General features: G+C 40.5%; 1 protein-coding gene across 4 annotated transcripts in view; it reads right to left on the bottom strand.

The window, feature by feature from the left end:
• LOC308393761 (inactive dipeptidyl peptidase 10-like) overlaps window positions 1-14,355 on the bottom strand; it is a 148,044-nt gene that overhangs the window by 76,848 nt on the left and 56,841 nt on the right. The window contains exon 1 of one of the 4 annotated variants that reach the window (XM_080877737.1): window positions 8,426-8,536. The exons of the other annotated variants lie outside the window; for them this stretch is intronic. Within the exon in view, the coding sequence (XP_080733863.1) occupies window positions 8,426-8,473 (48 nt within the window). The 5' untranslated portion in view covers window positions 8,474-8,536. Of the gene's footprint in view, window positions 1-8,425; window positions 8,537-14,355 lie in introns of those variants that run through there. 4 annotated transcript variants of the gene reach the window in all.

The following is a 14,355-nucleotide window of genomic DNA, read 5'->3' as shown; positions in this document are numbered from 1 at the left end:
AACTTGAAGCTGCTCACACGCTCCACAGCCGTCCCCTTAATGTGGATGGGTGGATGTGGGTCAGCATTCCTCCTGTAGTCCACGATGAGCTCCTTGGTCTTCTCGGTGTTAAGCAGCAGGTTGTTTCTGTCGCACCACTCAGCCAGACGATCCACCTCCTCCCTGTAGGCGGCCTCATCGTTGTCACTGATGAGGCCAATCACCGTGGTGTCATCTGCAAACTTAATGATGGTGTGCCGCAGACACAAACATGATTAGTCCACATGGTGCAACAGCAACCAAATATTTGACTGTGTTGTGTGAATAATAATGGCTGTATGATTCCCCTCTTGAGCCCAGATTTCTGGGTTCCTGTAAAAGGGTCTCACTGCAGTCTATAATGCATGTAGTATTTGGAAAGTTCTTCTTGAAGGCTTCAGGCATAGTTGCTTGAATAGTTTCTTTTGGCAGCCATGGAATTAATGGTCGGAGAACTTCCTCCAGCTTGTCTAACCAGTGTGAGATGATCTTGCTGGCCATGCTTTGTGATATATGAAACTGGCGGCTTAGGTCACCTATTACACGGTTACTCTTTAATTTCATAAGTGTCATGAGTGTCATTGTTTTCATATCCTTCCAGTGTCGACACAAGTGTTAAATGTTTCTAAGGCTATCCCAGTGTACAGCAAAGCGTCTGCATCATTTTGAAGAATGAAATATGCAACTTCATCACACTGAGTCATCTTATCCTGCACATCTTTTCTGCGAGACCTGTTGCAGTATTGATGGTCTTGTTGCGAAGGATCCTCCCACTGTGTGTGGACTGAGTGCAGATGTGGCTCAGGGGGTTGTGTGGAGATGCTGGCCTGGTCTAATTCCACTGAACGTAACACTGTGGAGTCTGAATAAGACAAAAATATGATCAGATGTACAGTCAAACTGTTAGCATAAGAGAAACTGTAAAGTGTCACTTAGCTTATTATATTTTTGAGTGAAATTTCTCATTCTACATTTTTTCACACAAATGCAAAATCATAAATGTCAACATAAAATGTTCCTAAGTCCCCTAAAAATTTGTCACAATTGTATTCAATTACTGTGATTAGATTTTATTTTACATTCTAAAAAAAGTCACAACTGTTGGTATTTTTGCAAAGGTTGCCTTTAACGTTTTTACTTGAGTTTTCTCGACTTGAAAAAACATGTTCTTTATAAACACAAACCTAAGACTTTTACAGCCCTTGGAGCTCATCTTTTGGCATTATTATTATTATTATTATAAACTTTCGTTAAAATTGAAACTTTGCTGCTAATAACCAGCTAGTGCTGATACTAACGCCATTCACCATAGGCTATTATTTAGTAAAGGTAAAGAATTGCGTGTTTAAAATGCGAAACGGTGGCAAACCACATTTACACTTTCACTTACCGGGTACAGATTCTGTGTTTTTGTTCATATTACTGGAAGCTGTCACACTCAAAGTGGTCCGAGTGAGCTTTCTTCTTTTCTTCGGTGGGGGTCGGTCATAGCCCAGATAAAGCTCCGGGTCGGGGTGTAGCTCTGTGGGCTTTTTATCGATAAAATGAAAGGAGCAAACATAAACTCTCTTTGGAGGGTATTTGAGTCTTAAAGCTGCCAGCCACGCTAGTTTCCAATCCTCCTTCCGCGGCATAGAGTGCAGTGCGTAGGGCGGTGGGCACGGACAGGCCTTTCTAAGTTGTTGATGCTCAAGGCAAAATGTTTCTAATGCGTTTTTCAGTTTTCTTGAATTATTGTGGCAGCCGACGACAGCACACGTTGAACCCGAGCTCATCTTCGAACAGGTAAAGCCACTTATTACCGCACAAAGTAACTGATTTTGTTGTTAGCAACGACTGAACGCTGGGTCTCGCTTTGAGTAACCGGAAGTATAAAACCGGACAACGGAAGTAGTGGTCTGTCATGGCAGCCTACGTACGCTCTTACAGAAACCTGTGGATAGGGACCTCCAGTCTTAAAGTCATTCCTTTCAATGGCTCTGGGGACCTCAGAAGGAAAGCAGTGTTGTGGAAACGACACACCCCTCAAAGCTTTCTTCTTCATGAATGAGAGATGCATGTTTTGAAATAACACAGAGCAGGCGCGTGTAGTACAAATACAGCGGGTGGAACAAAGTGAAGTACAAGCAGAGCTCAACAGCCAGCTTAGCGCAAATTTTGGGCCATTTGCACTAGCTAGCAGTCAGCACAGCACATGTCGCCTCCTATGTGAAGGACTTGTTTAGACTGTAGTCAGACTTACCATGTGCTCAGCACATATGACGCCCAAAGTCTAATTTGTTTTGATTAGTGTAATCATTGTATGCTGTGCCTGGTAACAGCTGAGGAACCCTGTCCTGCTTTAAGAGGTGGGACCAGTTTCAGTTCAAACTGGCACATCATGCATGTAGTATGATTGCTATCAGTGCCCGAGCACTGCAATCCTGCTTAAAAGTAGCTGCTTTTGTAACGTATTAGTGCCACAAAAAGCATAAAGTCATGGACCTTGCCCATATGGAAAAGATATATATAAATCTTATAAAGTTTGTATCTGTCTTGTGTGAAACTTGTATGAAAAGCATACAAGAGCGAAAACAGATATAAGATCCCTTGAAAAATTATATAAAGGCAACTTGGATGTTTTGGATACTTACTAAAACAATATATGAAAGTAATGAGAAAGTGGCCACTTAAATGAGTAAATCATATAAGCCTTATATGATTCACTATATGAAGTAGGCCACATCTTATGCAAGTCTTTTATACGTTTTTACTATTTCTTTTCCATATGGGTGTTCTGTTGAAAGGCTTCAAAAGAGCATGTGTACGAGGAAGGAACCAAGCGTGAGAGAGAGGCCAAGATGCTGAGGCAAACAGATGTGTACTCAAGCCCGATCGTTGAGCACATTGTGAGTGCAGGATATTGTGGGAGAGCTGGACATCAAAGATCATCAATTCAGAATCTGATCAAAAGTTAAATATACAGGATTTTACCCAAATGTTACCCTGTTTACATGGTTATTCATTCAGCGGGTTCACCATTGCAATCTTTAGATATTTGTTGGGTTAACTCTCATTATTGCAGATTATTAAAAACAGAAATGCAGAAAAATATGGCTCTTACCTCAAGAATCGCTGAAGATGCCAACTGGAGTGAAACGCATACTGTTAAATCGACAACCTGATTCAGAATTCTTACCTCTTGCACATTTCATATCCTACAGGTTTTTCAGGTTGCTACAGAAAGGCAAAATTGGTGTTGTAGTGCAACCTCGCTCTCTCTGGGCTATTTCATTATAGCGGTAACAGTTTTGTGCTGTGTGCTGCATGTCAAAACCTCAGTTGACTCTCCCAACTGAGTCCAACACTGGCTTTAGTTTCTAATTTACAGTCTTGACCATTTGGAAGTTGTACACCAAGTATACTTTACTAGTTTGTCAAATCCTATTCTCGTCTGGCGACTTACTGAATTCTAAATTCTCACAAGTGCCTCTGATCAATAGAGCCCAGGGCTGTTCATTTTGGCCTCACAGCTGTGGACGTGTTACTGACTAAATTTGGGAGGTTTTTGTTTTCCAGGTGGAAATTTCAGAAAATAGCCGAGGGCTTAAGGGATTAAGGCAAAGGCCTTAACAATCGACAAAAAACACCTTTATAACCCTGCCTCTGCCAGCTTGAGCCCACACATCAACAGAACCATTACAACCTCAGACTTTGCCACCTAACAGCTCACGCACACACAGAAAGAAAACATGGATACCTGTGTAGATTTACAACATATTAAAATCCTGCATGTTTTTTCTATTCAAAACACAAGCTGTCAAATAACAAAAGCAAGAAACTATTTGATTATTATGGCTGAAACTAATTATGGTTATGTAAGTCCAGAAAACTTGAAGAATAATGCCAAGTAAGCTGAGATGTGTAGTTCTTATGTTACAATACCTCTAAAACAAGACCAGTATCATGGTTGTACTGCATATTGCTTCCACTGCACCACTGTGCTGAAAATCACCCCAGATGGGACTCAAACCCACAATCCCTGGCTTAGGAGGCCAGTGCCTTATCCATTAGGCCACTGAGGCTGCACAGAGGGACCCCAAACATGCTGCATAATGTTCAGTGTACAGCTGATCCACTGTGACCTTCAGCAGAATGGAGAACATGTCTATTCGGCTCCTGAGCTTTGCTCTGAGCTCCACTTTGTTTGGATGTTGTTTCTGTTGTTTGTGGAGACTCATGAAACCACACAAGGACCAAAGAGTAACTAAGATCTGGATCACTGGCTCTAGTTACATTAAGTCTTTAAAGAGTATTGCTGAATTTCTGTTATGAAGACTTAAGACAGCTCTGAAGGTAAAAGGGGTCCCAACCCTTTACTAGCAAGGTGTACCTAATAAAATGTTTGGTGAGTATAGATTCAGTCTGAAAGGTAACAAACGTAACCAATGCATTTTCACAGTATACACCCAGTTTTTTCATTTTACACAATTCTTGTATAAATCTAAAAAAAATACAGCCACAAACCTTTCTAAATATGACCACCCACACATACACATGAGAGCACAACTACACAACTAACTGTGCGATGCTATCGTGTCAATATGGATCAAAAACTCAGAGGAATGTTTTGAGCACCTTGTTGAATCTATTGTTCTGAAGGCAAATAGGGGGTCCAACCCAGTACTAGCAAGTTATACCTAATAAAGTGGCTGGTAAGGTTATATACAAAGTCTTAAATCTATTGTCAGTCAAGCACACAACTGTTTAAGACTGGAAAAAAAGCTGTGATATTAATCGAGTGATGTAGAAAGGGTTTGATTTTGTGCAGTGTGAAGCTAAACCGACCTAATACTTGTAAAAACAGTTTGTGCCTCAACGAGAAAGCACTAGCGGCGATTTCATTCTGGTAGGATACAGATTCACCAGTTTAAGTAAACTAAGTAAACCTTCTTTTTTTTTTTTAGATCTTTTTGAGATCTTCTGTGATGAACAACACTTTCATCTTCTGTTCATATCGCTGCACGCTGCTGCGGGATGCCGACTTTAGTGTTATTGAAGGATTATTATGACAAACCCACTTTGAATAAATCTGTGTGATGCTTAGTATAAAAGGCACAAACGTGTCCAGAACAATCTATATCACATCCACTGCTGTGAGAGGTGAAACTGTTCAATTACCGAAGCAGGAAAACCTCAGACACGCTCAGCAGTGGGTAGAGCTTCCTTTGCACACCACTGGGCCATCGACTCCTCTCTGAGTTTGGTTCAACATCTCGGAGCTAATTCACCGTACACTCACAGTGTGAGTGTGCTTCAGCAGACACAGTTCACTGCAACAGTCTGCTGATCAAACTCCCTTCAGTGGGAAGTAAGGCAGGCGAGCAAATCAAAGCATGCGTGTCGGTGTTTGTGTGCTGAGGATACACTGAAGAGAGTTAAAGGGACAGATGCAAAGACACACATCGACAAACCGAACCTGCTGAAAGCCAAGGCTATAATTTCCAGCCTCTCAGATCGACCTCGGACATAATAAGGCAAGGACACGTTTTATGCCACGAAATAAAAACCCAAGACATTATTACCAGGAGTATTATCCAGTCACTTTAAGCAAACAGACACCAAAAACAGACAAAAAAAAAATGCAAAGACAAAGGCCAAGACTGAAAAAACAATAAGGAGGGATTATTTCCGAGTAAATTAAGTATCTGTAAAAACTTAAATGTTTTTGTACAGTTACTTTTTCCTGTTGTGTGCTAGTTTTTTGTAGAGCAGGCGCTTAGTGATTTAATCAGTAAACCAAATCAATCCAAGTCGTGTCAACTGATTTGACATTTGAGTCTTTCTTCAAGCTAAAAATGCCCAAAATGTTCTCAAATTGATCATTTTCGGCTCATCCTTCTCTTGCATGGTAGTAAATGTTTTGAGACTTATCGTTTCCTGGTGTTTTAAAGGCAAAAGAATCTGTTCTTATGCAGAAAACTCTAAGCTGCATTCTTTTTGCATGTTTATTTCTCTTGCAAAACAGACTTCAAACTCACAGGGAATAAATAAAAATCAACTTTTAGACCCAAAATAAAATCAAGATTATTGTTTGGTGGGGAAAAGAATGCAGAGCGTCCATGAAACACATCCAGAAACAAATACAAAATTACTTAGATGAGATAAAAGAGCAACAACAAATTACTCCAAAGATAGTAAACAACAGATAACAGATAAGACAAAGATAACATCTCTGCGAGCCAATGACACAAAATAAGGTGTAACACAGAAATACAAAATGAGAAACAGTTTTACCACAAATGTGCAAAACTACCATAAGTAGGTCAGAAATTAGTAAAATGGGGCATAAACAAGTGCAAATACAAAATTTGGTACACCAATGTAAACAACGATGACCACAGATATGCAAAATTACCACAAAGAGGCTCGGGATATCAGATTCAGATGTTTTAGGAGAGACGAGATGCTATAGGTGGCTTTTACTTTGAAAAGACTTCAGTTCTACAGCATTATGGCCCACCCTACACCGCGCCTGATTGGGCCGCGTTTAGGCCGATGACTCATGAGAAATGATAACTGGTTGGTTTAGACAGGAGGAGTGAATCAGAGGCACAGCAGGACAGGAGCCATCGAGTAAGTAACTTCCTCCCTTGTGCTGTTTTCATTTTAAATGAAGCCATAATTCTCTACTTTTGTTATTTCATCTTGCATGTTTCTACAGACATAGTCACTCTTGCAAAAGAGCAAAGCGTAACGGCAAAAACATTATCTGTACCACACTAATTTCTAAACCCTGGTTACATCCATGTGCAAAACAGACCGACTGAAGGAGGCACAAAGCTCCTCAAAGATCCAAAACAACCGAAAAACTAGCAACAAATGTGCACAATTTGATTCCAAGTGACACACAAAACACTGAAAATGAGCAAAAGAAAGACAAAAAAACCCACGAACTTACTAAAACAGGAGCTACAATGACAATCAAACTCAAAGAGACGACAAATTAGACACAAGGCTTCATAAATGCCAAGCTACCACAAACACGTGACAGTAATGAGAATAAAGATGAACAAAAAGCAAACTAAAATGACCCGATGAAGACACTAAATGAGACAAACAACATTTAAACTAGAAAACACCACGATCTACCACAATGATGAAAAACAAGCAAATGGAGACAGGATTTAGACACAACTAGCACACAGAGAGTCAAAATGTGACACATTTACTAAGTAAATTAAGAAATAATAAGTTGAGCAGGAAGAAATACAAAAATGCAAAAACGAGACACAAAGGATTTAAAATAAACAGTAAGAGCACAGGCAGAAACTCCCACAAAAAGATGAGAAACAAAAATCAAAAGAGATGACAATGAAGAGATAAAGAACAAGACACACAACATTTAAACTCAAAAACCTGCCAGATCTACCACAACAAGACTGAAAATAATGAAAAAAAAATAGATGCAAAAACTGAGACACAAAACCACCAAAATGAGACAAAAGGGAATCAAACACAAGAAGTAAGAAAGAAGATGAACAGGAAGACTAAAAAGGCTCAAAGCAACAACAACAAAAAAGACACAAAATCACCAAAACATGAAAAAGATGACAATGAAGAGACACAAAACGAAACATAAACACTGAAAATGAACATGGGAATATTTTATTCTGCTGTACATGTTTGTATACCACTTATATACTTATTAATAGTCAATATATACTGTATATGTAGCAACGAGTTATCCATTCCTAATCTATTCCAACATCTTTGCACCACTCAACCATATTGTCTGTGTCATGTGATGAATACACAACAATTATGCGCAGACTGAGCAGATTAACACACGAAAGAATCTAAAAAACTAACAAACAAACAACCAAAAACGAAACAATTTGATCAGAAAGACGCAAAAACAAACCCGAGGAAACTTAAAGAACTGCGAAGCCAAAGCATCTACAAAACAGGACTCAAAGTCACCAGCGTCGCCACAAACGGAGCTCCCGGCCTGTTTTTCACACAAACGCGCCCTGAATTATTTACATGATCATGGACAACCTGTTGGAGTTACACCGCGAACATTGCATCCCTGTCAGCCGGCTCTGATGGCTCGCTGTGCCGCTGCAGCCGTGCCTGAGCTCCGCGGATTCAGGCTGAAGTTGGAAAAGTGTGAAATTACTGAGAGGAAGGAGGAAAAGGAAAGCTCCTTGAAGGAAAAGATAAACTTCTACAGATTTGATTCTTACAAGTAAAATATAAACAATTTCGTTAAAATTTGATTTAAAATAAAGCGCGGGGTCCCTGTCCACTGTAGCTATCGCGCAGACCACACGCGCCTGAACGTTATCTAATTAGAGCTAGAAATAAAAATTAAAAATAAAGATGTCTGTCTGTGTCGCTGTGTGGTTTTAGCGAGTCATCCCACCTCATCCTGCTGAGACTCTTTGGGCTTCTTCTTGCTGGCGGCCGTCATCGTCTCGGAGTCTCGGTCTGTCTCTGCCCGGTAATAACATCACAAACCTGCCGCGCGACGATTTTAGCTGCGCGAGCCACAAAGCTGCTAACAATCAACGCGAGGTTCCGGCAACAGCTTCAAAATAAAAGTCCTTCCACAGGAAACACCTTTTTCGTCAATAACTGTCGCTATTTTTTGTGTTTAATTCATTTTTTATTTTTCTTCTTAATTTTGCTTGTTTAATTCATTTTTGCTTTACATGCTAAAAGCTTTATGTGAACATTTCTAATAATTATTAAACTAATTAATAACAGTCATTAAACAATAGCAATTACTGAAACTATTAATTAATGTATACTGGCCAACACCAGTTGGCCCCTCTGGCCAACTGGAGTTGGCCAGAGGGGCGCGATTTGGCAGCCTCGCTTCTGTCAGTCTGCCCCAGGGCAGCTGTGGCTACAACCGTAGCTTGTCTCCACCAGTGTGTGGATGTGAGAGTGAATGAATAATGGCATTGTAAAGCCTTTGGGTGCCTTGAAAAGCGCTATATAAATCCAATCCATTATTATTATTATTATTATTATTATTATTAATATAAATAGTTTAAAAACACCACAAATATTAAAATGATTTTTTTAAAAACTGAAACTGTCACTGAAACTAATAAAAACTAAACAGAGCCTAACACAAATAAACTTAAGATGAATAAATAATAAGGCAACTAAAACAAACAAATCTGTGCTCTAAAATGACAGAAACTAAAGTGAACTGAAGATAAATAATAAGAATTATTTATATAGCATAAAGACTTTTGTAAATGAAGAGTGTACTGCTACTCATATGCTGGACTAAGCCAAAATTTATATTACTCTGACTCTGAGTTGTTTCATTTTGTTTTGTGTTTTTTGGGACATATACCAGTGTGGAAATAAGAGTATGTGGAGAGATACTGAGTGAAGAGAATAAATCCAAAACACAGTTTGAAGAGTTTTCAGATTCAGTGCACGGTGATAAAGTTTTTTTTCCAAAAACATTTATAAAATATTAAAATAATAATGCAAACATCAAGTGTCAGTTTAAGCAGAGCTGTCCATGGTGCTGAAATCCACAATAGCTGAAAACTTTAGCTTAAAATAGGCAGCAGCAAGCTTTAACTGTAATCCTTTTTCCTGTCACTGCTCATTAGAAACAAAGATAATTTTATTATTTATAATATTCATTTTCTTTTTCTTTTTCTTTTAGGCCTTCAGTCAGGACACCACATTTACAAGAAAGCTCAAGTTTATTTTTATTTTTTTTACTGTAAACACAAAAAGATGATGTTTGCTATTACCAGCTCATGGTTATTCATATTCAGCTACATTAACTACTTTATTTGAATTCATGGTTTTGTTAATGACAAAAAGAAAAAGGTAATCAGATTATGCAAACAGGTGCAAGCCGACAACACACACCTACAGGATTATCATAAAAGGGAAGTCACACTGTAGCCTGTAGTAACAGGTAAATGTGAATGACAACCAATCACATCACACATGAAGACATCCTGTAAAGTCTAGCTTGCTACATAAGCTCTCAGCACAAAATTTAAATCTCAAGGTTGAGGAAGGAAATTACTTGTTTTTTTTATGCATGCGATTCATCAGGGTAGCAGAATACTTTACACTGTGGGCAAAGGGAACATCTGTGTGGCTGTACTTTACTGCAAGCTCTTGTCATGATATGATACAGAAACAGACCTTAACTCCAAAATCTCATACTCAACACAGGAACCAAGGACTAGAAACAAAGATAAGGATATAATATTAAAATTAAAAGAACTAACAGCCTGGGACTTGATCATAAATCATGAACCAACAGAACTCAGAACTCTTCAAGAAAACTGCCAAGCTTACCTCCACCCCACTAGCCAACAACTGTGGGGTGGAGTGAACTGAGTGAACAGTTGGGCACAGAGCCCTGTGTATTCATGAGAGTCCATCCCCATGAAGTCCAGAAAGTGTTAGTTAATGTGTATCTAGAAGTTTTGTGTAATAATCATCCTCCTTCACTAACACACATAATAGGGGTGACAACTTCCTTGGAACAGAGAATGCCTTTCCCCCCAAATAAACCTGTATATTATGTTGAATATTGACCTGAAGTCACGTTGTAAGTCAAGTTAAACACAGCCCATCAGTTTCGCTAAGAAATGATCCCCTCTAAGCTCTCCACAGGAGTTTATCTCTCACTCAGTCTGGCTGCACATTTAAACCTGATAACTGCAGCCGTACTTATAGTAATATTCCCATGGAGGCTTACAGTGTAGCACTTTGTGGTATTTTTACCTGCGATGATGTCATGCCACTATTCCTACAGTATCACTTCAGGGACTAAGAGGCCTTCTGCAATATCTAGTGTTTCAGCATCCCTCAGAAATACATTACGGGATTATAGCTCAGCGTGTCATCGGAGAACAAATCGGACCAACGCTTCATCTGAAATCCCATCAGACGAGAGCAAGACGAGACAATCGAGGAGATTGGTAGCCAGCTGGCCCTTCACCACTGCCAAATGTCTGAATGCAAACAGATAGGTGTCAGAGAGAAAGCCCTGAAGACACAACCCACACTCACTCACGCAATCGGTGGCCCCCCATCCCATCTACAGAGTAATGAGTACAGCTGGAGGGGGAAATGGGGAAAAAAATGAAGATGGAGGAGCCGACGATGAGAGGCAAACCAGCCTGAAGGTGTCTCTCTGCCCTAATGTGTGTGTGTGTGTGTGTGTGTGTGTGTGTGTGTGTGTGTGTGTGTGTGTGTGTGTGTGTGTGTGTGTGTGTGTGTGTGTGTGTGTACGTCTAAGGACAGGAAGAAGACACAGATCAGTTTCCAACTTCCATATGTGGGGGTTAAAAAGGCTTAGATCAGGAGGCCTGGCCAGTAAGTCTTCCATGCATTCAATAAGTGCTTCCAAGGCTCCTCTAACCATGTTTTTATTAAACAGCTTCTATAAAGACAAAATATTATGGAGCTAACATGGAACCATGAATACCATCATACACTAACCAAAGCAGTTTTGCAGAAAACTCGCCTTTAATCTGTTATAGGCACCTTTAACTCTGTGACAGTGTTACAGCTCAAAAACCCGCTGACCACAAAAATGCAGCTTCAGTAGTCAGAGAGTCTAGGGTTCTGGGTGTCATCATACATCCAAATCAGACTGGATTTATGAAAACATGCTCTTCCTCAGATGACATTCAAAAGCTACTCCTTTTGATATAGTTGAGCCAGTCTAAAGATAGCAGCTTTCTCCTCCAGAGAAGGCTTTTGACAAAGTTGAATGGAGCTTTTCTTTTCAACCTTGTTGCGGTTCGGGTTTGGTCCACACTTTCTAAACTGGGTTAAAGTGCTATACAAAGAACCAAAGGTGGCGGTAATATCAAATGGTATGGTTTCATCCTTCTTTAGTTTGTCACGTGGAGCTCGTCAGCACTGTTCTTTAAGCCCCCTTTTGTTCTTAATTTTTATAGAAACATTGGCAGTGAGTATCAGATCAAACAAGGAGATTAAAGGCGTCATAGGTGGGCAGCAGGAACACAAACTCCTCCTCTATGCTGATGATATTCTTGCTATTATAACAGATCCATTCTTATCAGTGCCGCATTTAATGGACACCACAAAGGCGTTCTCTGAGCTGTCAGGTTATACTATTAACTGGGGAAAGTCTGAAGTAATGCCACTATCCCCACTATGCTATCCATACATGGTAGAAAAATTCAATTTTAAATCGGTACCTAGAGGGATGAAGTATCTCAGGATTAGACTAAACCAAGATATGGAGGACCTACCCAAACTTAATTTTGACCCAGTCCTTCTAAAAATAAAAACAAATATAGAAAAATGGGGCAAATTAAAAATCTCATTGTGGGGCAAAATAAATATTGTAAAAATGATTATAGCTCCCCAATTTAACTATGTAGTAATGATGTTACCAATTGCGATACCGCCCGGTCTCTTTAAACAGTGTGAAAACTTAATTAAGCAGTTTCTGTGGGATGGGAAAAGGGCAAGAATCAAGCTAAGTAAATTATATGCTCCTAGAGAGAAGGGTGGATTAAGTTTACCTGATCCAAGATTATATTCAGTCTCGTTCGAGATGGCAAAATTGGTTAATTACTGGGGAAAAAATCCAGCCGGAAAGGAATGGCTAAGTATAGAGTCTGAGATTTATACTCCTTTTGATCCAAAAGGTATGCTGTCTCAAAGCTGCACTTCAACGAACCCAATTTTGTTTCATTCTAGCCAGGTTTGGCTCAATATACATAGAATTCTTAAGATATCACCTCATGTGCAGTTTTACTGATCTCTTTGGAACAATCCAGCTATTCGTATAGGGAAAAAAAATGTTTTGGAAACTGTGGCAGTCTCATGGCATAAATGTTATTAGTGACTTATTTAAAGATGGGGAATTTATGTCCTATAGAGACCTTGTTCAAACATACAAATTGGAAGGGAAGGAAAATTTCTGGAGAAATTTGCAAATTAGACACTGTGTGACATCGAAGTTCAGAAGGGGACATGAAAATCTTGTTCTAAATTTTATAAATATGCCTCAGGAGCACCACACAACATCATGTTTTTATAGGTTGGTAAATGATAACACAAGTGGGGAATGTTCGAACATTACATTTTTGTGGCAGAAAGATTTAAATGCACCAATTTCAAACAAAAAATGGATGGGCATTTTGGCAGAAAATGGGATTTATGTTAAGGAGGCGAGGAGCAAATGCATACAATATAAAATTCTGCATAGATATTATTATACTCCAACAAGATTACACTGTATGAAGCTTATGCCTGACTATCTCTGTTGGAAATGTAAAATTGAGGCGGGAACTCAGGGAGAGGAGAGACACCAGCTACTCCAGGAAGAGGTCCGAGCAGGTGTGGAGGAGGAGCGAGTAAGTAGAGCTGTAGGCCTTAAGCGGCAGGGAGCATGGACAAGGTGGGAGAGCACCTTGCAGCGCAAGGTCACCTGGGCAAACATCATGCAGGCAGACTTCCACCGGATCCGATTCCTAGTGCAGGCAGTATACGACACTCTGCCAAGCCCAGCAAACCTCCATCTGTGGGGAAAGAGCGAGACACCTGCCTGTCCACGGTGCTTTGGAAGAGGGACCCTAGAACACCTCCTTAGCAGCTGCCCAAGGGCCCTGGCCGATGGTCGGTATCGTTGGTGGCACGACCAGGTGCTCAGAGTAGTTGCTGAAAAGATTGCCTCAGCAATCAGCACCAGCAAGCATCATCATGCTCCGAGGAAGGCAATCTCTTTTATTAAGGCTGGAGAGAAACCCCAGGTGCGCCCACATTTGACAACTGGCCTCCTCAACACAGCCTCTGATTGGCAGCTACAGGCTGACCTGGGTAAACAACTAAAGTTCCCTCAGAACATTGCAAAAACATCACTCCGGCCAGACATAATAATAATTTCTGAGGCCTCAAAACAGCTGATCATGCTGGAACTCACAGTGCCCTGGGAAGAGCGGATTGAGGAGGCCAATGAAAGGAAACGAGGAAAGTACCAGGAACTAGTGCAGGAGTGCAGGGGAAGGGGCTGGAAGACTTTCTATGAGCCCATAGAAGTGGGTTGTAGGGGCTTTGCAGGACGATCACTCTCCAAAGTCCTAGGCCGGCTGGGCGTGGCTGGGGCAGCCAAGAAGAGAGCCATCCAGGCTGTGAGTGAAGCGGCAGAGAAAGCCACAAGGTGGCTGTGGATCAAGAGGGCTGATCCGTGGGTAGCTACTGGTACGCAAGTCGGGGCCTGATCACCCCCGGCTGGGTCGCCTGGGCGAGGGTGTATGATGTTGTGAGACCCAAAACACCTGATGACCTTAGGATACATCACTAAAGATGCGTACC

This window comes from Rhamphochromis sp. 'chilingali' (assembly GCF_963969265.1).
Source record: "Rhamphochromis sp. 'chilingali' genome assembly, chromosome: 3".
In the NCBI taxonomy this organism is placed as follows: domain Eukaryota; kingdom Metazoa; phylum Chordata; class Actinopteri; order Cichliformes; family Cichlidae; genus Rhamphochromis; species Rhamphochromis sp. 'chilingali'.
Note: the sequence above shows the minus strand (reverse complement) of the source record. Positions and strands in the feature narration are given on the sequence as shown.